Source organism: Kogia breviceps, chromosome 3 (genome assembly GCF_026419965.1).
Source record: "Kogia breviceps isolate mKogBre1 chromosome 3, mKogBre1 haplotype 1, whole genome shotgun sequence".
NCBI lineage: Eukaryota > Metazoa > Chordata > Mammalia > Artiodactyla > Physeteridae > Kogia > Kogia breviceps.
In genome coordinates, this window is record NC_081312.1 from 137504358 (window position 1) to 137528497 (window position 24140).

Genomic DNA, 24140 nt, shown 5'->3' on the forward strand with positions numbered 1-24140 from the left:
TCAGTTTAACCAAGAGATCAGAGTTAATGTCAGCATTAATGGCACCAACTAACATCACATGCCAACTTAAGATGCACTGAGGACATGTCACTTCCGTGACGTTCTTGCCCAACATACAAAAACCTAATCTAGTCATAGATTAGGAACCGTGAGGCCAATCCAAGTTGAGGAACATTCTAAAAAATACCTGACTGTGTTCTTCAAAAATGCCAAGGTAATAAAAGGCAAGGAAAGGCTCAAGAAGTCTGGGTTAAAACAGACACATGTAATCATGTGTCAAAACTAAATGTAACACATGATCCTGTACCAGAAATCAATATGAAGGACATTACTGGGACAGCTGACACAATTTAAATAGAGAGCACGTGTTAGATTAACAGTATTTTCTCAGTGTTATACTTCCTGTTTTTGATAAGTGGTTATGGTTATAAATTATGAGAGGATGTCCTTATTCTTAAGGAAAGACATACTGAAGTTTTGGGGTAAAGGGGTACAACGCCCGCAACTTACTCTCAAATGATTCAGAAAATACAACATGTAAATACAGATAAAGCAAATCGTAAGTCATAAAGCAAATGGGATAAAAATGTAAACACTTGGTAAATGTGGGTAAAGGATATATGGGAGTTCTTTGTGATATTCCTGTAACTTTTCTGTAAGTTTAAAATCATATTAAAATTTTAAAAGTTACCAAACAAACCAGGAATCCAACAGCAAGGGATGAGTCAGAATTATGGTACAGTCACTCTATGGAAGCCTTAATTACACAGCCTTACAAATAAAGTCTGTGAAGATAGATAACAAAATAGAAAAAATGCTTATAACTTATACAGTGTTGAATGATAAAAGCAGGATACAAAATATTTTATGTGTATATTATTACAACTAAGCAGAGCAAGCATATAAGTAAGACTGGAAGGATAAAGTCAAAGGTGGTAATAAGGATATTAGGGGAAGCTGATTCACTCTGTTATACAGCAGAAACTAACACACCATTGTAAAGCAATTATACTCCAATAAAGATGTTAAAAAAAAAAAAAAGGATATTAACGGGGAGGAAGAGATTGAGTGACTTTTTCTAAAAAAAAAAAAAAAAAAAAAATCCACATATTGAAAAAGTACTTGCCGGCACTGGCACTCCCCGTCAGGCTGGTGGACTGGAGATCAGCGCTGCTTGCTGTTTACTGCTGGTTCCTGCCTCACGCTGCCCTCCCCGAAGGTTGACATTGCCCCCAGAAGAACTGACAGAGCCAGGCATCTCTGCAGCTGGTAGGGCTGGGAGTGGGAAAGTTCCCGCGTGCAGGCAGCCTGCCAGCCTGTCCCACAGAGCAGCTTCACAGTCTGCTCTGACCAGCAAGCTTAGCGGCTGCGGACAGCTGAGGGGAAGCCCGGCAAGGGTGCTCCAAGACCGGGCCTCCCTGGCCAGGCCAGCACAGAGACCCCTTTGAACGCCCTCGGCTTGTGCTGACCACACTCGGGCCTCTGGCCGGCATGCTCCCTCCTGGGCACAGTGAAGCTTCTTGGAACTCAAAAGGTTTAGGAATTCTGGGATGACTTTATCTAGAGGCAGAGTGCCTGGTTCTGTTGTCAGTGGGATAAAGTGCTAAGTCCTTATCAGTCCTTTACATTTTTAACGTGGACCAGTCTAGTCTACTGAGGACATGCTTTGATGGGCGGCAAAAAGATGTTCAGAACGCAAGGCTTTGTGATCAGAAAGCAAGACTCTCAGAGAACCCTGGGCAGCTGAGGGAAACAGGGCAGGAATAAAAGTGAAAGCTGGCCTCCTCTGCAGGAGAATTGCTTTTGTCCCTCTTATTGTAAGAGATGTGTTTAAAACTCCTTCCCTAAAGAAGTAGGAGTAAGAGTTAAATAGATTAAGAGACCCTCAGAACAGGTAGCTGAGGTAGACAAGAGAAAAGGAAATTCCAGTTCCATAGGGAAGCAGGAGCAGAAGCTTGTGAACTCCTGTGGAGAAGAAGGAGCTATACCTGGGCATTACTTGGTTAGGAGTATTCCAGACCTGCTTCCCAACTGCTCCCCAGCCTAAAGCAAAAAGCACCACCATTCTGAGTCATGTGACCCGATTTTAAAGTATTTTATTACATAATCTTTTCATGGCACCATCAGGAGTAACAGAAAATGTTATTCCCAGTTCCTAACCACATCCTGAAAAATATACATTTGTATTTATATATTTATATCAATACTCCAGCCCTATCCCATAATTCCACCACCTAGTATAGGTTTTTTGCTTAAAGCAAGAAACTATTCTCTCAGGTAAGAAAATATATATGGAAGCTAAATGAAGGATGGTTAGAGTGACTGGGGACAGCTTGGCCATGGGGGCAGGGAGGAGGGGGTGAAGTCCAGGCTAGGCAGGATGCATCACTGGGGTCCAGCAGAGGTGGAGGAGGACAGTGTATAAAAAGGCAGCGTCAGGCAGGTGGGCTCTGGTGTCCTTGGTCCATTAGGAGATGGCCTTTGCCTCAGGAAGGAAGGCTTCCCAGTACTTTGCCAGCTGCAAAGAAGTGGGGTCAGTAAGCAAGTGCCCCCATTTAGTGGCAGAGCCTGAGCCTGGAAGGGGAACAAGCACAGTGCCAGGGCACTCTCCCAAGTGCCTCAGCCATCCACAGGGAGGCCTGGGCTAAGGCCAAGCTGAGGAAATGGCCTCGCTGACAGTGGACCCTGGGACAGATTGGCCAGCCAGCCACACTGCCCTTACCTCTCTAGACTGAGGGAAGCATCAAGTGCAAGGGAAATATCTGAAGACAGTCCTGGTTCTACCCTGGAGGAAGTACCCCCACAGGGGCCACAGCTTGGCTCAGCTCAGTCAGCTCCTCACAGGGGGCCACTGTTTCACAAACTGATTGGGGCCTCAGCCTCAAGAGGGTTAGGTGGTATCATGGGGTTACAGGGAGAGGAGAGTTGGGGTTTGTTCTTAAAAACTAACTCATTGTAGGATTAGGGCAATCCTGCTTACCAAGAGACCCTACTGGATGCATGCGTCACGTTAGAGAACCAGGACCTACTTTCAAGTATTGATTAAGCGGGGCCCAGCCCCTCTGAAGCAGGGCCAGATCATCCTGTCACCAAAGCCACAAGTAGGCAGCTGGCCTTCGGAGCAAGCAGGAGAGGATGAAAGCCATGCATAAGTTACATACCTGCTGCTGTGAATACAGGAGTGTCTCAAGGTACTTGATCACGTGGTTTTTGAAGTCCTTGGATTTCTCTTTCTAAAGGAGACAGGATTCTACACTGACCATCCAGACAGTAGCTCCTTCCCCTCTTGATAGGGTGCTGAGGTTTTTTGCTGACCAAGGCTGAGCACAGCCTCAGAAAGTAGAGGCAGCAGCTGGATCAGCTATAATTTCCAGCCAAATAGCCTCTTGCAAGGTTTTCTTGAATGGTGGCAGGGTGGGGAAGGGGAGTAGAGGGTTTATGACAGCTGCAAGCTTTGTTTTGTGCTCTGGTCCAGCAACAGTGTAGGACAGCCACTTTGCCTCAGGAAAAGACACACGAACATGAACACACACACACACACACACACACACACACACACACACACACACACACACAGAGAAGGCCATGCCTGTTCACAACAGCTGCCAAGTCACTGGCACCGCCATCTGTCTCCCTACTCAATAGAGACTTGACAAAACTAACAATGTTACTAAACCAGGCACTGCACACTTGTGAGAAGTAGGATCTTCTATCTCACCTCAAACCGTATCACTTCTTTTCGGACCACAGTTGAAATCCTTTCAAAGTCTCTTTCATACTGAGTCACCCGAGACTCCCACTGGGAAGAAAAGGAAAGAATGGATCACTTAATATATTATGGTATTACGATTAAGTCTTTACCTTTGAATAGAAATTCTGTATCTGGGACCTCAATTGGCATTTGTCTGTCCCTCTGGGTAAGATTAGACATGGAGATTCAGCACGTAAGCCAGAGTCCAGTAGAAGGCCATCTTTCGGGCTAGCTGGGAAAGAGATGCCGTGTGCTTCAGGCCAAGTCTGGTTCCTAAGAAAGCTCTGGTACCCCAGAGACTCTGGTTTAGGTACTCACCAGCAAGGCTGGGAGCCCCAGAGAACTGAATTTAGTTCTCACCGGTGGGGAGGGGGGGCAGCACAACTGAATCATCTTGGAGTTTTTCAAAGACCCAGCCAGGACTGCTCCTGCAGAGATTCTAATTTGGCAAGTTTGAGAGGAACAGGAAAGGAGAAGGAGGGCCAGGTCTCAGGGCAAGCCTGGATCGTTCTCAGAGGCTTCCCCAGCAGCTGTCCTTTACACTCAAATCAGTTCTCTTGCCTGCTATGGGGTTCTAAGCATCTGGGTGGGATGGGACCCAGGCTCATTCAGGAGCCAGCAGAACACTCCTGCTGGGCTGTCTCGGGAGCCTCACCTCTACGATCTCATCCTTGGCCTGTTGCAGCTTGTCAGGCTTGTTGGCCCACAGCAGCCGAGCCTCAGCCTCCCGCTTCTTCTGCAGTGTGGCTTGAGCATCCTGCCAGCGCTGCCACATCTTCATGCGCTGGTCAAAGGCGGCCTGTGAAGGTGGAGGTTGGGGAAGAGCACAACCAGCCCTTCAGGAGCTCTGCTGGCTCTGCCTTGGGGGGCTCTCCCAGCAGCTGTGCTAGGGAAGGACCGAGCAAGGGCAGGTTCTGCAGCCACGCGTTAGTGCCCAGCTGGAAGTTTAACATCCAAAAGCATAAGCTTGGGTAAGATGCCTCTCCAAGGATCCAGTGGACCAGCGCCATGCTGCTTCATGCTACTCCCAAGGCTGGATGGCTGGGAGCACAGCAGGCGGCCTGATGCCGGTTGCCCAGTCCTATGGCTTTTGAACTGCCTCTCTCAGATCAGTCAGTTCATGAGTCTACACACTTTCCCTGAGTGTCTGCCATGTGCCAGGAGCTTAGAATACAATGGGGAATGAAACACATGGGCCTGCTTTCATGGAGCTTGTAATCTAACAGGAAAGGCTGCTACTGTATTACTAATTGCCAATAAGTAATTATAAGTATGCAGAGTACAGAGAAAACAAGCACAGTACTGTAATAAAACTGGGGATCTAGCTTAGCCTGGGAGATACATCAGGGAAGGCCAACCTAAGGAAGCAACCTTTAAACTGATACCCAAACAATATACAGGGTTAGCTTAACAGATCTCCCCACCCCTGCCCAGCTTAACAGATCTTTAAATAAACACTTAAACCTACCACAGGGACACACTGCTTTCATCTCATCCATACATTCAACTGTTCTAGGCTATCAAGGCCCCCAAGAAGCTCTCCAAAGTCTACTTGCTGGTTTTCCATGTTTCTAGTTCCTTGACCACAATCAGCATTTCCAGAGGATAGCTGTTTGGCCTAACAAAACCATCCTGCACCATCACTGGCTCTGTAGGCTTCAAGAGGCCTGTGTCTGGGGCAGCCTCCCAGCACTGCTCCTTTTGCTCCCCTTCCCTTCCTACAAGAGTTCCCTAGATGTTTTCTAGGCCTCCTTAGTGCAGGCCTTTGCCAAGACTTGAGCCTTTGGGGTGAAATGACACCAAAGTTACCTTCCCCTGCACTGTCACTGCTGCTCACCTCAATTTCTAAACAGCTGAATGTCAAAGGATTAGGTAGAGGGTGACCTCAAATACAACCTAACCCCCTGGGCTAACTGTGGTACAGCTGCAGGTTCAGCAGAAAAGAAACATCTGTTCATCTCTCCAATCCCACGGCTAATCCATGATTACGAGGAGGGCAGGTGAGGGGTCTCTGAAAAAAGACCAGCTTGCAGTTCTGTGCTCTAAGGCGAGCTGCCCCAGCTAGGCCTCCCTCACCCCTGTCCATACAGGCTCACCTGGCTTGAAGGTCATATCCAAGTGCTGAGCTCTCCAGAGACCCCAAACAATACTGTTCTCCAAAAGCTTCCCCAGAGAGAACCCTTCCCTGGGACGGCTCTCCAGTCTAAGTAGTCTGACCAGTTCCAAGAATTCCCAAGCAGGTTATTTTTTCAGCCTCGTATCACTCTGGAGTCAGCAGCAAACCAAATAGCAAGGGGAGAGGAAAATGAGCAACCTCACACACTATATTAAGCACCTCTACCGTGGAGGAAATGAGAGTCCTGGGTGCAGCTTGGCTCTTGATGATACAGGAGCTCTCTGGCGAGGGTGAGGCTGGGGACGGGGAGTGGGGGTGGCTCTGTTCCAACTCAGAGGCTCATACATTCTGGTCCCACTCTGGGTTGGGCAGACTCAGGCCCTTTTAGGGCAGGCGCCAGGCTCCCTCTTGGCTCTTTCCTCTGTCTCAGGGAGGCCATGTGAGAGCTAATATCACTGCCCGGTGAAGCTTCCTTGGCCACTCTGAAAGGTCAGGGGAAACCAGAGTGCCCTGGTCACCAGAAGAGAAGGTGAGGTGCTCGACCTGAGAGGCAGGCTGCAGTGTTGCTACCGGTGTGGTCAGCAAAGCTCACAGAGGGCTCTGGTGACAAGCTCTCTCAGCCCCCTGGCCACACTCCTCCATGCAGCCAGCGCCAAGCCAGTTCTGTGTAGTTACCTGACTGCCCACATTGGAGGGACAAGTGGAAGCCAGCAAGAGCTCTTACCAGGGCAAAGCCGCCGCTTACTGTTAAGGAGGCAAAGACCAAAGGACTGAGGAAGTCACTGTTCCAAGGGGACAAGACCGCAGGTCTGTAATAAGCCTTGCTTGAAGAAAGGAGCATAGAGGATACTGTCCAGCTTCAACAATAAGGAGGGCCCTACTTGGAAATTCAAGAGTGGTCTTTTCTCCAAATTCATTTAAAAAACTGGCTGTGAGCCTCAATGTGACTCAGTGATAACTAAGAGTTTAATGGACTTTTTGGTTCACGAGACACCTTCTCTTTTGAGAGTAGAAAAAATTATTTCGAGCTAAAATGGATGAAACCATCTTGGGAACAGGAAGATCAAAGGAAAAGACAAATTAAATCAAGTGGAGGAGAAAGAGGAAAGGAATGAGAAGCTTACGCGGACTATGGCCAGGAGGCGAATATAGTCACTCAGGAGCTCAGCAAGGAGGAAGAAGTCATTGTTGGCCTGTTCCTGGTGGAGCTGCTCGATCTTTTCTTCCACCTCAGCCAGCTGGGAGAGTGCCCGTGACAATGCTGTGTTGTCCTCAGAGCTCCCAAGCATGGCGAGACTCTTTGCAAACTGGGATGTGTTCAGCGCTAGCTCTGGAAGGAAGAAGACAGCAAAGGCCTCTGATCTCCCAAGGAAAAGGGACAAGTTGGCTGGCACTGCAACGGATGCCTTAGCAATGCTGGCCCCCGCATGTCTGGCAACTGTGGGCTCTGCAACCTAGTCACTTACACCACAGCTAACTGTATTCAGAAAGTGAGCACAATGCAGCTCAGTCACGTGAGCAGGGAGAGGTAAGTGCTGTCCTTAGTTTCCCTAGGTTAGGCTTACTTGGAAGAAGCAGCTCCAATATTCCTGGAGAACCAGGGGCCAGTTAATAAAAACAGGCTAATGGCATGATTCTGATTTTTACATTAGAGCTTGTGGTAAGTAGCCTTCTGCAAGAGTGAGTGTATGCACACTGCACAGTTTTGCATGCGCCAGAGCAGGACAACTTTGCTGTATTTTAAGCTTTGGTTCACTCTCCCCGCGCCCCTCCCCACCTCTTTAAAAATGTAAAAACCATTCCCAGCCCAGAGCAATAGGCCAATGGCCAGATACAGCCCATGGGCTGGGTCATATTTTGCCAACCCTTACATTGCCTTCATTCTAATGGTTTTCTGCCTGTTTTAGAGTTCTGATCATTCGCATGTTTAAGGCAGAAAAGGAAAGCATTCAAACTTGGCAAATTTCACTAGCTCTTAAGTAAATCTCACCAAAGAAAGGTGAAGAAGTGTTAAGAGACATATATGGTTTCCCGCATTTACATATTGCTCGTTGGACCATGTAGCTAAGGCATGTAACATCATTTTTGATATAAGCCACCAACTCAAATGCCACCAACAGAAGCCTACATCCTAGGTCAAGCTGTAACTGGGATGGCTTCCCTGTACCTCTCCCAGGTAAAGAGTACAATGTCCTCAGTGGTGGAGTCATGTTTCTTGCCAGGAGATGCAGGGCATATCTTTTCGATAAGAACATCAAGGACCAGGTGGGCTGAGAATTTCAACTTGAATGGCTGAGAGGCTTGGGAAAGCATACCCTCCCATCTCCAGCTAACTGGAGTCATCAGCTTCCCCCAGTTCCAAGTGCATTTCGGAGGTTTGTTACCTTTCCTGTGGTTGACTAGAGTTTCTACAACGGCATGCAGTTTCCGTAAGCGCTGTTCCTCACACTCTACCTCCTGGAGCTTCTCCTCAAACCACTGAAACACACAGGCCCAGAGCTTTAAAGGAGGCTACTCATACAGGTGTAGAGCAGTCTTTCCTTAGCAGTTTTTTGTTTGTTTGTTTTTAAAGGGACTGAATTATCATAAAAAGAAAGTCTAATCTCAGAAATTTCAGTACTCCTCAAGGCTTCTGACCCATAAGCCTGAGGGGGTAGGGAAAGCTGAGAGGCACAGGGCTACTCACAATGTCTGATTCATTCATCTTGATGGTCATTTTGCTGACTGCATCTGTGGCTTTGTTGAACATCTTGAGGAGACCAGCACCACTGAATGTCTGGGTACCCACGGCGCGTGGCAGCTACAAGACCAAGAAGGCAGGGTGGCAAGTTATCTGCTGCCCCTATTTTAGGTTCAGAAGAATTAGTATCCATCAGATGGCATGCCCAAAACTTGCCAAACAAATTATTTGAACGATAGCTTGTTATTTTCAAAGGCAGTTAGACAAATCCATAACTAGCATGTAGAGAGAAAAAAAAAAATCAAAGGGCCACATTAAATAGAATCAGCAAAATTTTCAGCATCTGATATTGTGTGCAGAAAGAAAGCAGAGTGTGTTACATGGCCAGGTGACCTCACGTTGAGATTGTCTGCCCACCTAGGCATGAACTGCTTAAATACCAAACACGCTTTTGTTAAAAGTCAGAAGTTCTTTTGGATGCATGCTCTGCACACAGCTAGACTTAAAATCTTGAGACACTTTGAAGTCGTGCTGCAATTCCATTTGGATTTTCCTCAGTGAACACAGGTCCAAAGACAAGAACATAATTTATTCAGATTGAGGCTACTTTTAGGGACAATCTAGTTAAGTCAAGCATGCCGAATACTTAGAAACAATTTGACTGGTTCAGTCTTCCCACTCCTTTCTGAAGGCATGAAAGGGATGCTGAAGAATCCATAGTGTATATAGTATACCACACTGAACAATTAGATTTTAGTGCCCAGGACTCTTGAGGCACTGGTTCTCAACTCAGGGCCATTTTGCCCCCTAGGGGACATTTGGCCATGTCTGGGGATAATTTTGCTTATTAAAACTGGGGGCAGGGGGGGACTAACCTGGCAGCACAGTGGTTAAGAATCCACCTGCCAATGCAGGGGACATGGGTTCGATTCCTGGTCCGGGAAGATCCCAGATGCCACAGAGCAACTGGGCCCGTGCACCACAACTACTGAGTCTGTGCTCTAGAGCCCACGCGCCACAACCATCGAGCCTGCGTGTCTAGAGCCTGTGCTCTGCAACAAGAGAAGCCACCACAATGAGAAGTCCAGGCACCACAATGAAGAGTAGCCCCTGCTCACTGCAACTGGAAAAAGCCAGCACACAACAACGAAGACCCAACACAGCCAAAAATAAATAAATAAAATAAATAAATTTATAAAAAAATAAAACTGGGGACAGGGAGGTGGGGGAGGGTACTGGCATCTAGTGGATGAGGCCAGGGATGCTGCTAACCCTACAATGCACAGGACAGCCTCCACAACAAAGGATGATCCAGCCCAAATGTCAGCAGTGCCACTGGAGAGAAACCCTGCTCTAGGGGTACCAAGCAGGGGTGAAGGCATGAAAAGGAAAAGTGGATTTAGGAATCCCAGAGGAGAAAAAAGATTTAGAGCTTTAGAGAATTTTTAATTAAAAAAGTTCGTTTTGGGGGGGAAAAAACCCATATACTTAGTACCATTTTCTTAATTAGAGTAATACATATGATATGCAAATTAAATAAAAATGTAAAAATAAAAACAAAATGAAAAAAATAAATACAATAGTCCTCCCCTGTCACTTATTTCCTTCTAGTTTTCTTTCCTATAACATTGTTCTATTCCAGTGTTTCTTTTGATCCTTAATGACTAACATAACATATTTCTTCAGCTATATTTATATGCTGTTTCATGTTTCACTTTTTATAATTCTTTTTTTAAATTGAAGTATACTTGATTTACAGTATTGTGTTAGTTTCAGGTGTACAGCAAAGTGATTCAGTTATATTTCTTTTCCATGATAGGTTATTACAAGATACTGAATATAGTTCCCTGTGTTATACAGTAAATCTTTGTTGTTTATCTATTTTATATATAGTAGTGTATATCTGTTAATCTCATACACCTAATTTATCCCTCTCCCTCATAATTCTTTAAATGTATGCTTCCAATGAATTTCTGTATATTCTTTTTATGATGAGAATTAAATATTTGTTGTATTGATATATTTCACTTAATTCTCCAATTATTAGCAACTGAGCTGTCTCTAGTTTTTCACAATCATGAATAGCCTAAGCATAGCCTGTTAAAAAAGACTGTCCACTTGAATCAACACTTTTGCTATATGCTGGCAGTTCTGTGCTCTGTGGTAACTGGTTTTGAACTAAAACCCCTCAGCTCCTGGCACAAAATAAGCATTCAATTTGAGCCAAGTAGTAACCTATGAAAGACATTCTAAGGACCTGCCCAACAGATCACTGTGTTGATCTAATAAGACAAAGACAAAACTAGGTTGCAGTTTGACCTCTACAACCAGTAACTTCTTTTTTTTTTTTTTTTTTTTTTTTTGCGGTACGCAGGCCTCTCACTGTTGTGGCCTCTCCCGTTGCGGAGCGCGGGCTCCAGACGTGCAGGCTCAGCGGCCACGGCTCACGGGCCCAGCCACTCCACGGCATGTGGGATCTTCCCAGACTGGGGCACGAACCCATGTCCCCTGCATCGGCAGGCGGACTCTCAACCACTGCGCCACCAGGGAAGCCCAACCAGTTACTTTTGACTGCAGGCAGAGCTTCTTTTATTTCAGAGGTTGAAGAATACTTGTCACTTTGGGGCACTTACAAACTAGGATGTAGTCTGAGACTAGGCTATACACGGGTGCTCAAATATTTGTTGAATGAACTAGTTTCATTTCACAGGGGCAGATATGAATTGTGAAATTCAGTTTGTACAATACTAACCTCTTCTTTTTCCAAGAACTCCCTGACATCAGGGTCCTGTAACATGGTAGGATGATTCACAATCCTCTGAAGGTACCTATGGGGTAAGGAGTTATCTGGTTAGCTGACCTGGCCTCACCAGGTTTGGGGTATCATACAGTGCTGGCAGAGGTACAATGTCTCTCATTAATTTAAAATGTCCTCAGATAAGGCACTTAAGTACAAGCACATTCAAGTTCATATTCTTCATGTTTCCAAAAAGGGAAGAAAAATAACTGCTCAGAAAGAGACCTCAGAGCCATTCATGTTTGACTGTTGAAGAAGGAGAATTTGACTGCTCACTCAAGGTGGGGAAAGAAAAGAAGATGTTCTGTTCCTGAGGTGGGAAGGAAAGAGACTTAGGAAAGGTTAGAGATAATATGGAGGTGCGAATCTTTAATTCACTCAAGTTTCACCACTACTAACTCCAGTGAATATCTCATTGTAATTAAGTCTCAGTTTCAGCTTCTCATTTGTTCTCATGGTATTCAAGAAGATAGTTTTATGGTACTTACCTTTCTAGAGCAGCCCTCCGCTTTTCAAGAAATTCTGCAGAAGAAGAATCTTCCTTCCCAACTTTTACTTTTGTCATTCCTGGAACAGAATTTAAAAAGCAAAAAAAACCAAAACAAAACCCATATATCACCATGAAAAGCATAAGGCTGTAAAAAAAAAAGCCCATGGGAGGAAGGCAATGAGGACAGCTCTACAAAATACAACCAAAGTCCACATCTATGTCATGAGCAGGCATGAACAAAAGGTTCTTTACATGACAGTCAATTTTTAAACTAGTCTTAAAGTGTTGAAGGTTCTACACTCTGAGATTTCCAAAGCATATGTTTTCTAAAAGGGGGCCATGGGACTCTGAGTAAAGATTAACAGACATCAATTGATGGTAATGGGAAGATTCCTTGCCCCATCTCCTTCCCCTCATTCAGTTAGTACATTTCAATCTGGAAGGAACAGCAATCATTGAAGACTCCAGCATACCAATACAAACATCCACACACACAACTGTAGAAGCTAAAACCAGAGCCTCCTATTGCACTCAAAGAAAGAGACCATGTCAAAACATACTATTTCCCTAGACCACGTGTAATTTATAGGAAAATGCTGGAAATACTTTTTTAAAAAAAATTAATTAATAATTAATTTTTGGCTGCCTTGGGTCTTCGTTGCTGCACGCAGGCTTTCTCTAGTTGTGGCAAGCAGGGGCTACTCTTCGTTGCACTGCATGGGCTTCTCACTGCGGTGGTTTCTCTTGTTGCTGAGCACGGGCTCTAGGGCGCGTCGGCTTTAGTATTGTGGCTCTCGGGCTCTAGAGCACAGGCTCAGTAGTTGTGGCACACAGGCTTAGCTGCTCCGCGGCATGTGGGATCTTCCCGGACCAGGGATCGCACCAGTGTCCCCTGCACTGGCAGGCAGATTTTTAACCACTGTGCCACCAGGGAATTTCCGGAAATACTTCTTTTCTAACTGCAAGAGTCTACACTGTTATTAAAAGTAGTCTCATATACTAAGTAGAAAGTATATGGCAGAAAGAATGCAAAGGAAAGAATCTAAGCAGAATTAAAGACCACAGGCTTACCTATTAGGCTCTTCTCTGGGGGAGGAGGGACGATAAAGCCATTCTGGGAGTGTTTCTCTGAAAGCTTCTCATAAAGACCCAGAAAGTCACTAAATCTTCTTTTCACTGCAAACTGTTTACTTCTGAACATTGGTAAGCTCGTCTTGGGGACAGAAAAAATACAAGGTGATCTCATTTTAAATAGGGGATGAATGAGTATCTTGAAAGTCATCCAGCTGACATCAAGGGAATCTTTTTCCCAGATCCCTGTCCTTTAGCCACTTGGTAAATAACTTTCTCTGAGATTCTTACTCTTGTTTGTTTGTTTTGTTTTTTGAGCTATAATCCCCTCTGGCTGTCTGGGAATCTATGGAACCCTTCTCAGAATAATGATTTTAAGTGCATAAAATAACATACATTGGATTACAAAGGCAACTAATTAAATTCAAATGCGGTTGTTCTTTTTTTTCAAATGCGGTTTTATTTGCAGGTTAAGGGCTCTTGCTCTAAGGAAAGAGATGTTGTAATCTAGTTTAAAACTAGAATTCTATGATCATCTATTAACCCATTCATCCTGCACTGACTTATTAAGGGTATTAGCTGCTGGAATTAAAGCAGCCAAATGGAAGAAAAGACAGAGTAAACAATGCCCTTAAGGGGGAGGATCAGACGAAATGTCTACACTGTAGACACTTTAACCTCTAAAGTGTCACAGGATCTAGAACACAGGGGCAGGTCAACAAGTAGTAGAGAGATAATATAAAGAAAACTTCCAGTAAAAAAGACTAGGCCTACATCATATTGAGAGATCATTTAATACTCACCAGACAGGCAAAATTTAAGGAGGTGGGGCCTTGCCAGCTGCTGGCAGAGAAGTGTGTCAATGGGAACTTTTACATACTGCTGATGGAAGTATAAACTGGTACAAGGACTTTAAAAAGCAGTTTGTATTCCTTTTCTTCAACATTTGCACTACTTATGACCCAGGGAAACTATTCCTGAGTATATACCAAAAAGAAACTCTTCTTATGTGTACACCAGGAGACATGTGCAAGTATGTTCACAGCTCATAATTACAAAAACTGGAAACATGCCAAATATTCACAACAGGAACATGAATGTATTATGCTATAATCACAAAATGGACTAATTAACTACAGCTACACACAACATGGATGGGTCTGAGGAACAATGGTAGTAAAGAAAGCACTATTTTCAGCATGATACCATTTTAATGAAACTCAAAAAAAAAAAGCAAAACAATACATTGTTTAGAGATACATATGGGAAGACTTTTTAATAAAGGAAATGAGAGACAACTCAGGAGAGTGGTTGCCTCTAAGGTGTGAGGCAGGGGATAGGAGAGGGAGAAACACGCAGGTAGATTCAATGGTACTCATCTTAAGACTGGTGGTAGGTTCGGGGCTTCATTTTTTATGCTTCATAACCTGCATACAACAACGTGTAAGTTTTGTATGCATTAATATTATATAAAAAAGGAAGACCAGACCCGAAGGGCAAAAGGTTAGGGAGAGCATTAAAAGAAGTTCCACATAGGAAACCTCAGAAGAACTGATGATTTTTAAACAGGTGATATAGTTTGGGGTGATCCGCCAAACTAGCTCTAAGCCACATAGCTCTTAAGAGGGATGGTACTATATCAGATACACCCCATGTCTTAATAAAACTTACAAAGTTTCACACTGAAGTGTTAGCTCTCTGGAAGAAAAGTGGAAAGGCTCAGATGAGATTACCAAGGGGATGCAGACTGGTTCCATCTTGAGTAAACTTGAAGGAAGATGTTGACAAAGAAACTAAAGAAATACCCAGAAATAATCTGAATGATGACCTTCTTGGTATGAGCACCCAAGTCTATTAAGGTGGTCATCAGCAGGGTCACTTGGACTCACCTGTGTTGTAACTTTGTAGGCCACATAGGCATTCATACCATCCCCTGTGGGGAGAACAAGAAAGCAGGAGAGGATTATTCTGTAAACCAAAGCAGAACTAATCTTGCAAACATTTAACCAGGAATCATAAGCCAGCCACAGGAGCTGTGTAGAAGAAGGGATATCTGTTTCATCTCTAAGCTTTATATACTATCCTATAATCCAGTTCCTACTTTGTCTCAGGGCCTCTGTGGCGCATATCATGCCCCCATGGATGCTGGCTGGGCCCCAGTTTAAGTCAGACAAGAGAGTCAGCCTCCTATTCCAAAGCCAGGCTCTATTTATACCCTCCACAAAGCAGCACTGGATACTGACAATCCATCGCTTGTTACCATGCCAATATTTGGGCTAGTTACACACATCTGTCTAAATCCAAACAATTCTCTTGCTGTATAAAGCAGGAGGAGGAGAAGGAAGCAAATGATGTAAAAGGAAACAAGAAGTTCTACCCTAAGCTGGCTCTGGGCTCCATTTGCTCTTTCAGAAGTACTGCACTGGTCCCTCCACTGGTGCTGGGGGACACTGACCCCTCTCATCTGGCATGTTCACCCAAAGCAAAGGGCCTGGCAGGAAGACACTTCGGCTGCCTGATGTCACACAAATCTCTCTTTCCTGGAGAAATTATTTTTCTGAAAAAGGCTTTGACTGTTAAATAATTTGGGATTCAAGCAATTGTTTTTCTCTGTGGTAATGTCCTGACCTCGACCACTTAGGGACATAAAGGCACCATTGACTTCCTGAGCAGTGAAAAGACACACACTGGACTCGAGACAGACATAACTCCAGTGCTGGGCTCTGGCACGTTAGGCTGGTTTCATTCCCTTCCTCCCCACCCTGATTCTTCCCCACACCAACCAGGAAAACGTAGGTCAACAATTACTAGCTGCCAAAGCCTCTGAACTGGTCCTGGGGTAAGGGCCCAGGGGAGGAACATGCAGTTCTAGACCTGCAGGGTCACATATTACAACTTGGGTTCACTGAGATGGCTGGGAATAACTACTTTTATAAATTACACAGAGAAGCTGGAGACTGTACAGGAAGAGAGGGCTTGCTTTCTCCATCTATCCAAGCCCTACCAAAAGAGCAATGTGACACAGACCTACTAGAGAATGGACTTGAGGACACGGGAAGGGGGAAGGGTAAGCTGTGACAAAGTGAGAGAGTGGCATGGACATATATACACTACCAAACGTAAAATAGATAGCTAGTGGGAAGCAGCTGCATAGCACAGGGAGATCAGCTCAGTGCTTTGTGACCACCTAGAGGGGTGGGGTAAGGAGGGTGGGAGACGCAAGAGGGAAGAGATACGGGAACATATGTGTGTGTGTATATATATATATATATATATATATATATATATATATATATATATATATATATAACTGATTCACTTTGCTATAAAGCAGAAACTAACACACCATTGTAAAGCAATTACACTCCAATAAAGGTGTTAAAAAACAAACAAAAAAACCCCAGAAACTATTTAAGTTAAGCTTTAGAAATTACTTTATATTTATTACCACTGTTAGTTCTCTTCTAAACCACTTAAACTTTATTGCCTAATACTACTAAGGATGCTTACCACTGATAAAAGGAAAAAAATCTAAATTTACTTTATAAACTTTCAAATTTTCATTCACAGTTGCATAGTCATGGTCAAATGTCTGAGAGCTCAATTCCATAATTTAGTGCCTGCAATTAAGGAATGACTAAGTGCAAACATACATAAAAACACAGTAGCGAAGTAGGATCTTCAGACACTTTGCCTGCTTATCAGCTGTTTTTATTGAGGCAATGTGTAGGAAAAGAGACATACTTTCATGTCCAGAGCTTATAAGATTTGGAAATGCCCTAGAAATGCAGCAGTTTTAAATTTGTTAATTTCCTAAATAATTTCAGGAAGTTGAAAATGACATATGCAAATTACCAAGGATCTAAAAAGCAATATCCTGGTAGTGAGATTCTAATTTATTTAGATGTCTGTGGGAATGAGAAGCTCATGTTGAGTAAACAGCACATGCAAACAGAAGGTGATGTTATAAAGATCAATATGAATCTTGAAGTATGAAAATGCTTTAAGTAGCTGGTTTCTTGGCATTGACATGACTAAGAATCTACTATGGTACAAGGGGATGAAGGTTTATCATCAAAAGTGATTTGTGTTTAAATAAATCTGATCCATGGGATGTTTAAATTACTGTTAGGCATTGAACTGTGTCCCCCTAAAAAAGATATGTTGAAAATCCTAACCCGTGGTACCTCAAAATGTGACCTGATTTGAAAACAGGGTCTTTATAGAAGAAATCAAGTGAAAATGGGGTCAGTAGGGTGGGCCTTAATTCAATATGACCGGTGTCTACATAAAAAAGGGACCTTTGGACAGAGACAGACACACATAAAGGGAAGATGATGTGAAGGCACCAGGGAGAGTGCCATGTGACAATGAAGGCAAAGATTGGAGTGATTCATCTATAAGTCAAGGAATGCCTGAGGCTCCAAAAGCTAGAGGAGAGGCACCGAACAGTCCTTCCTCTAGTGCCTTCAGAGGAAGCATGGCCTCACCAACACCATGACTTAAGACTTCTGGCCTTCAAAACTCTGAGAGAATAAATTTCTGTTGTTTTAAGCCACCCCGTTTGTGGTACTTTGTTACAGAAGTCCTAGGAAACTAACACACTCCCTCCCTCTCCTGGTACAAATATCCTGACTTTTAAATGTTAAAACAATTAGTTTTATTTACTTATAATTTATTTTATTCTACCAAGGATTTAAAGCAGCTAATAACTAGCCTAAAGTCAATGTGCATATAGAATATTCATAAATATTAGAGAGGCAAGAGAGAATCTTAAACATGTAATCCAAAATTCTGGTCCAGGTTCTACCACGGGCCATACATTGTGACCTGACAGGAAGGCTACATTTCCTTTATTGGTTCTCAATTTCCTCTACTGGTGGATGAGGGAATTGTATAAGATGCTCATAAACATCCTACCAATGCACCAGTCTGGGAAAAGTAAAACTCTACAGTTTAACGACAAACCATTTTGGCATAAAGTCTAATTAGATTTTAAAAATTCTTGTTCCTAGTTCAGAATAGACAAAGGGTTGGAAATCACATTTTTCCTCTTAACCATACAAATATCACCCCTACTTAATAGGAGGAAAAAGCTCTGTGCAGCCTCTTCTCTTAGGGACTATACCTGGAACAAGGAAAGTCGAGGCCTGTTGCTCTCCGCTCACTAAAAGGTCTCACAAGCTTGGGACACAGGAAGGCTATCCTAAAAATCCTTATTCTGATCAAAGTTAAGTTAAGTGCTTTTTGAAAATCTAATTTCAATTTGATCAAAATTCAACCTGGATTCTTTAATCTTTACCTATGAAAGAGAGATGCAGATTTCCCCACTTTATTAGAATATCAAGAATATACAGTAAAAAGATATGTAACAAGAAATCCAAATTTCCTGAGGGAAAAATAAATCCAGCATCCCAAGATTTTAAAACATGTGTTTTTAGGGTGCTTAAATGGAATTTATGATCTCAAGAGGGAATAAAATGGTGTCAACAACTCTGTGGGAGAAGCCAATTTTGGGTTTTTAAAAAGGGATTCGAATAATATTTGATTTTCTGATTTTTCTTTCTTAAGCCAGAAAAGCCCTAAATAAGTACTGGTAACTGCTGTTTCTGGCCTTGGAAGCATAGCAAGGGGCATAGTTTCATAGGAAAGATAATGATGAAGTACTTCACACTAGGTAGTTCAGCTCTGGAGGTAACCATTAAGAAATTAGCTAACTGTGCTTTCCACAGCCATAACCTAACATCACAGGGAGTCCCAAGTACACTTACCTATCTTCTCAGGATCAGTTATACCAACTGTCAAGTCAAATTGGTCTTCCTGTTCTTCTTCCTCTAGCTTTTAAAGAGAAGACAAATCATGAGATACCCCAAAAAAGGCTGTATTAATTTTACTCTGCATTAACATTACATCAATATAATAACATATATTAGATATAGATATATCCTTCTACACATCAGTGTTCAGCTCTGTCCATTCCCAACAATCTTGAAGCAACTTCCACTACTTTAAGTTGGAGCCTGAGCGAAGGTCTTTGTTACATCTATTCTCTTAAAACATTATTTTGATCATAACGAATAATTACTAGGTTTTGGAAGACTTGCCTCTGTCAGTCTAAGGAGGGAATGAGGAGACACTATACTCTTGAATATGGGAGCTTCGGACACTAAATATCATTAATGACCGTTGAAAGCCTCTGTGCCATCTTCTGGGTAACAGATACTCTGCCCAGGAAAGAGTCCTTTATTGGATTTTGGCTGTCCATTAACCGTAAGAGTCTTCTTCAAGAGTCATACATGTTATATCAAGGTTCAAACTCAACTGAACTTCAGACTGGCAGCACAGTCCTGAACATCCAAAAGAAGACCAACAGCACAAATTCTTACCTCCTCATAGCTTGGCTGGGGCTTAGAAGAATTTGTGGCCTCCTGTGGAGGAAGAGAAATGAGTGTTTTGGCTGGCACCTTCTTCTGATTATTTTGTGTGCTGTCCAGGGATAGCTCCACTGTGGCATCTAAAAATAGGTGATATTTTATAATGAAAGAAGAGTCAGAAAAACTATAAGCTAGAAAAAATAGACCTAAGATACAAATGCAGTAACACTGGGGAAAAAGTACTGTTTGACACATCTGAGGATGACACTGTTGTTTTACCACAGTTTAAGAATGTTCAAAATTACAGTTTTAGATCACCTTGCAAAGATTAAGTTATGTTTAATATATGCTGTCCAAGGGGGATAAAAAGATATTGCAATATCTGAAAATCTTTCTAATCAAAATAGTTTTTAAAAAAGTGCTAAAGAGCTGTCTTGTCTAGGAAAATCTCAGCTGAACAGAACAACTCATTCCCTAAGTGTTCTAGGGAGGGGACTTTTTTTTTTTTTTTTTTTTTTGCGGTATGCGGGCCTCTCACTGCCGTGGCCTCTCCCGCTGCAGAGCACAGGCTCCAGACGCGCAGGCCCAGCGGCCATGGCTCACGGGCCCAGCCGCTCCGCGGCACGTGGGATCCTCCCGGACCAGGGCACGAACCCGCGACCCCTGCATCGGCAGGCGGACTCTCAACCACTGCGCCACCAGGGAAGCCCGGGAGGGGACTTTTAAAAGAGCATTATGTACCATTTCTAGGCATTAAAATTTCTTAGGCAAATAAGAATGCACTCTCAACTTGGAGCAATGGAGCTAGAAGTTCAAAAACTAAATAACTGAGATTTTTTTTTTCTTTTTAATAAAGAAAAATATAAATATCCATTAGGGTTTGGCCTGATCAGTAAGTATTCAATTCTAGCCTTAGGGAATTCAAAGAGAACTGTTTCTTTTTCTTTTCTAGACTTTCATTTGGAGCTAAAATGAAACCAGACAGAGGGGTCTATAAGGCATAACCAGGTCCTAGATCAATGTTATTATCATTAAAAGTTAATCATGCCTATAAACAAGGTTGCCAGACTGTCGGAATCCTATCAGGATTCTTTTCCTCATCAGGAAAAGAGAGGTGGTAATATAATCTGGCCTTACTGTAGGAGTACAAACCACACAAAAAGTATGCATAATGAACATGCTAGGATGATAGGATTCTTTGAAGCAAGCAACCAGCTAAAGTATGTTTAAGATATTCATATCATGCAGGCACCACATAAATAATTAAGTTATCCAATCCAATAAATGTGATTTGAAAACGAAACAGGAATTTAAACATTTAAAACCTTTGGCTTATTAGAGTGCTACTAAAAGCCTTTTGAAGAGCTGTGCATTTTTTATTGAGAGTGCTGTGACAAATGTGACAAAACTTACATCAAAAATGCTTTTTTCTTTGTACTCTTGATAAGAGTAATGGAAAAGCCACTGGGCTCCATCACAGAGATTCTGACCATCACTAAACTAATCATGTAGAAAGTATCAGAACATTAAATTTCCACAGCCAATAACTGAAATATCTGAGAAACTACTCGAGTCCTAAACTAAATGTATCACTGTATGCATTCCTTTCTATAGATATCTTACCTTACGTTCCTTTCTTAGTAATGAGGCAGGCATTGGCTGCTTATGAAAACAGTTGGGGAATGAAGTAAATCAGAACCTTCATCAGCAATAAATATGTCCCTAATAAAGAACTTCTGCATGTTCATTCATAAAACCCAACCATGGGGGTAACTCAGTTACACCAAGATTTCAGGTCTTCTTAAAGGGCAAATTATATAAATGTTAAGTTCCCAAAGATAGAGAAACCTTCTTTGCAGTCTGCTATATAACTAGATGATTCATTATTTGCATTTCTCCTCCAGAAATTTTATCTAAAATGTAAACATTAGCAGAATGAACAGTGGGCACTTAAGTTTCAGAGAGGAAAGGAACTGGAAAATATTTGAAATCTTTATATTCCTTCTTCTAACCTCTTCTTCCTTTGTCATGTCTTAATTTTGCACTGAGTTCCAATGTGAGAGTCCTCCCAAGATCTTCCCTTCCCAAGTCCACCCTCTCATCTCTTCCCTTCCTTACCATTCTCTCCTTTGAGGGTCTCATTCACATGGCAGTTTCAATTACCACCTTTAGGAAGTTGATCCCCACATTTAAAATTTAAAATATCTAAAACCCAAACTTACTCTCCTCACCCTCCAACTCAAAGCTAGTTTCTTCTGTAGAATGTAGTTCTCAAAATGGTACCATTTTCTTCCTAATCCTTGGGCTTGAAACTTTTGACTGTCTTCAATCCATATTTTTGGATTATATCCAATCACCAACACCAGATTTTGTTATATCCAATCACCAACACCAGATTTTGTTGATTTCAGTTTTTGAAAAGCTTTCACCTTTCTTTTCCTATTTCCATTACCTTATTTTTGGTCTTTACTATTTCATTCTTGAACTAATTTGTGATTGCCTTCTGACATCTCCAGTCTTTGTCCACTGCAATCCATTTTATATAATAATTCTACCAGGTCAGTCTTTCCTCAATTTGCCCATATCACTTTGCTTACTCAAAACTACCAATGGCTCTTAATTGGCACTAGGATGAAAATTCAAATTCTAATTATTACTGTTATCTAAAATCCTCCTAAACAACATTTCCAGACTTATCTTCCATGGCATCTCTAAGAAGCCCCTGTTTTGGCCCACTGAGTTTACTGACTGTCCCTCAAACACACCATATACTTCCTGCCTAAACATTTGCACCCTTTCTTTTTTTCCTACATAAATCCTGCTTCTTCCAAGAAGTCTTACAAGATCACTCTAGAGCAGAGCTTATCAATGAGGGCACTACTGACATTTTGGGCTGGATAATTCTTTTTGGTGAAGGGCTGTCTGTGTACTGTGGGGTGTTTAGCAGCATCCATGGCCTCTACTCAGCAGATACCAGCAGCACTGCCAGGTGTGACAAATAAAAATCTCCTAACCATTGCCAAATGTCTTTGAATGTCTTTGGGGTGGTGCAGGGGAAGGACCACCTTTTGTTGACAACAGGGCAGTCCCTCTCAACAAAAAATTATTGGGCCCAAAATGTTAATAGTGCCAAGATTGAGAAACTCTGTCCTATACTAGTGTTTTTCAAACTGCAGGTTGTTTTTCACTGGGGAATTGTGACAGTGATTCAGTGGGTTACAAACAGCATTAAAAAAAAAGAGAAACAATAGAAAATTTCAGATTGTATGGAGGGTAGTAAGGGCAAGTCATTTTATAAAACTTTTAGTTTTATACAAGTGCATAAATATTTTGGATTATGACACAAAATGTATTTCTTATTATGAGTCTTGTTCATAAAAGTCTAAAACCACTGCTTTAGTCTCACCTCAGATCCCTCTGAGCTCCTGCGACCTAATATTTCTATCAGCCCTCTGGCCCCATTTATATTATTGTTTAACAATTTGTCTAACTCACATTCTTAAATAACTGTATATTTATGTCTTACTCCCTAAACCTGTAAGAATAGTGATGGCAGCTACTGCCTTTTATTATGTTTTGGAATCCTCCACAACAGTATCTTACGTAGAGTTGTGTTTCTCATATATATATATATATATATATATATATAGCTTTTTACTTTAATTCAGCAACTTAGAAGATTCCTAGCTTAAGTTTTGAGTCCACACTTGCCTGCAAAGAGATCCTGTGGCTCTTGGTCTTGTTCCTCATGGATCCCATTTTCTTTGGAGCCACTGTTGATGGGAATAAGGGAAGCAATTCTCTTTGGAGACTGGGGCTTACTCTGAAAACAAAGAAATACTCTGAATACTCTGAAGAAACTCACACATTTTAGGGTTAATTTCTAACACTATAACCCTGCTGAAATGCCCTACCCCAAAGCACATGATGCCAACATGGGTATGTGTACACAAAGATAATTTTCAAAAGAACCTGTCCAAATGCATTTCTCCTCAGTTGATGACCTTTATTCTTTCAAATGCTGACAGGGCGCATTCTAGTGTCCAGGATACCACACTAGAGACCATAAATCAAGCTCTGATCCTGACTTATTTTGTGGCCTTGGCTGAACGATTCACTGAAGCCCAGTTGTATGGATATTACCGACCTTCCTGACAGGCAAAGGAAGGTATGACACTTTAATGTTGTTTGTAAATATAACTTATCTTTTCATCCTTAACTTACGGAGACACAATTTTCAACCAGACTCGTGTCAGGCTAGCAGAAGAAAAACCAGCCATGCTTAGCCTATGGGCACATGGTGAAAATACAGTCAGTCCATGGCCTTTATCAAAAGCTCAGTGATCCACCACAAGCAAGGGTGGGGTGAGGCCCCAGACCGGTACCACAGTGAACAAAGCTGGATTGTGTAGAAAATGAACAGAAAGCTGAGAATCTGGCTTCAAAAGCCATGGTGTCATATTAGAGGGTTTTGAAGTCAGACCCCAAGGCCAAATCAGTTAAAAGACCTGACTTAAGGAATCTTTTATGAAACATTTCCTTAACAAATCTGAGGGTGTTTGTTCCTTGGAAACAGGCCCTTTCTGACCCAATAGAACAAAGTGAGATGACAGATTTATTGGGTACTTTGAATCTGTCATGCAAACAGCTCCATCCCAGTACTGGTGCCACCCTCAGGGAAAGAAACTGTTACCAATATGTAGATTTATACTAGCAAACAACGAAATTTTCTATGCTAATAAAATTTAATGAGCTTTTAGTTGTATATGCTTAAATGTTACCAATTCTTTTAGAGACAGTGATCCTATCTTCTAGCTACTTCCACAATCTTAAAAAACGACCAAAAATAAAATCACTGCCG

The 24140-nt window shown here is 42.5% G+C and overlaps 1 protein-coding gene across 1 annotated transcript in view; it reads right to left on the minus strand.

The window, feature by feature from the left end:
• Nucleotides 1-2071: 2071 nt before the first annotated feature.
• Nucleotides 2072-24140, minus strand: part of SNX1 (sorting nexin 1) — a 36243-nt gene continuing 14174 nt past the window's right edge. The window contains exons 2-15 of the mRNA XM_059057835.2: nt 22991-23102; nt 19292-19419; nt 18677-18743; nt 14795-14838; nt 12906-13047; nt 11833-11911; nt 11300-11375; nt 8554-8667; nt 8252-8345; nt 6992-7197; nt 4407-4550; nt 3719-3799; nt 3162-3233; nt 2072-2518 (exon numbers count right to left, since the gene is read on the minus strand). Coding sequence (XP_058913818.1) covers nt 2468-2518; nt 3162-3233; nt 3719-3799; nt 4407-4550; nt 6992-7197; nt 8252-8345; nt 8554-8667; nt 11300-11375; nt 11833-11911; nt 12906-13047; nt 14795-14838; nt 18677-18743; nt 19292-19419; nt 22991-23102 — 1410 coding nt within the window. The 3' untranslated portion in view covers nt 2072-2467. The remainder of the gene's footprint in view (nt 2519-3161; nt 3234-3718; nt 3800-4406; nt 4551-6991; nt 7198-8251; nt 8346-8553; nt 8668-11299; nt 11376-11832; nt 11912-12905; nt 13048-14794; nt 14839-18676; nt 18744-19291; nt 19420-22990; nt 23103-24140) is intronic.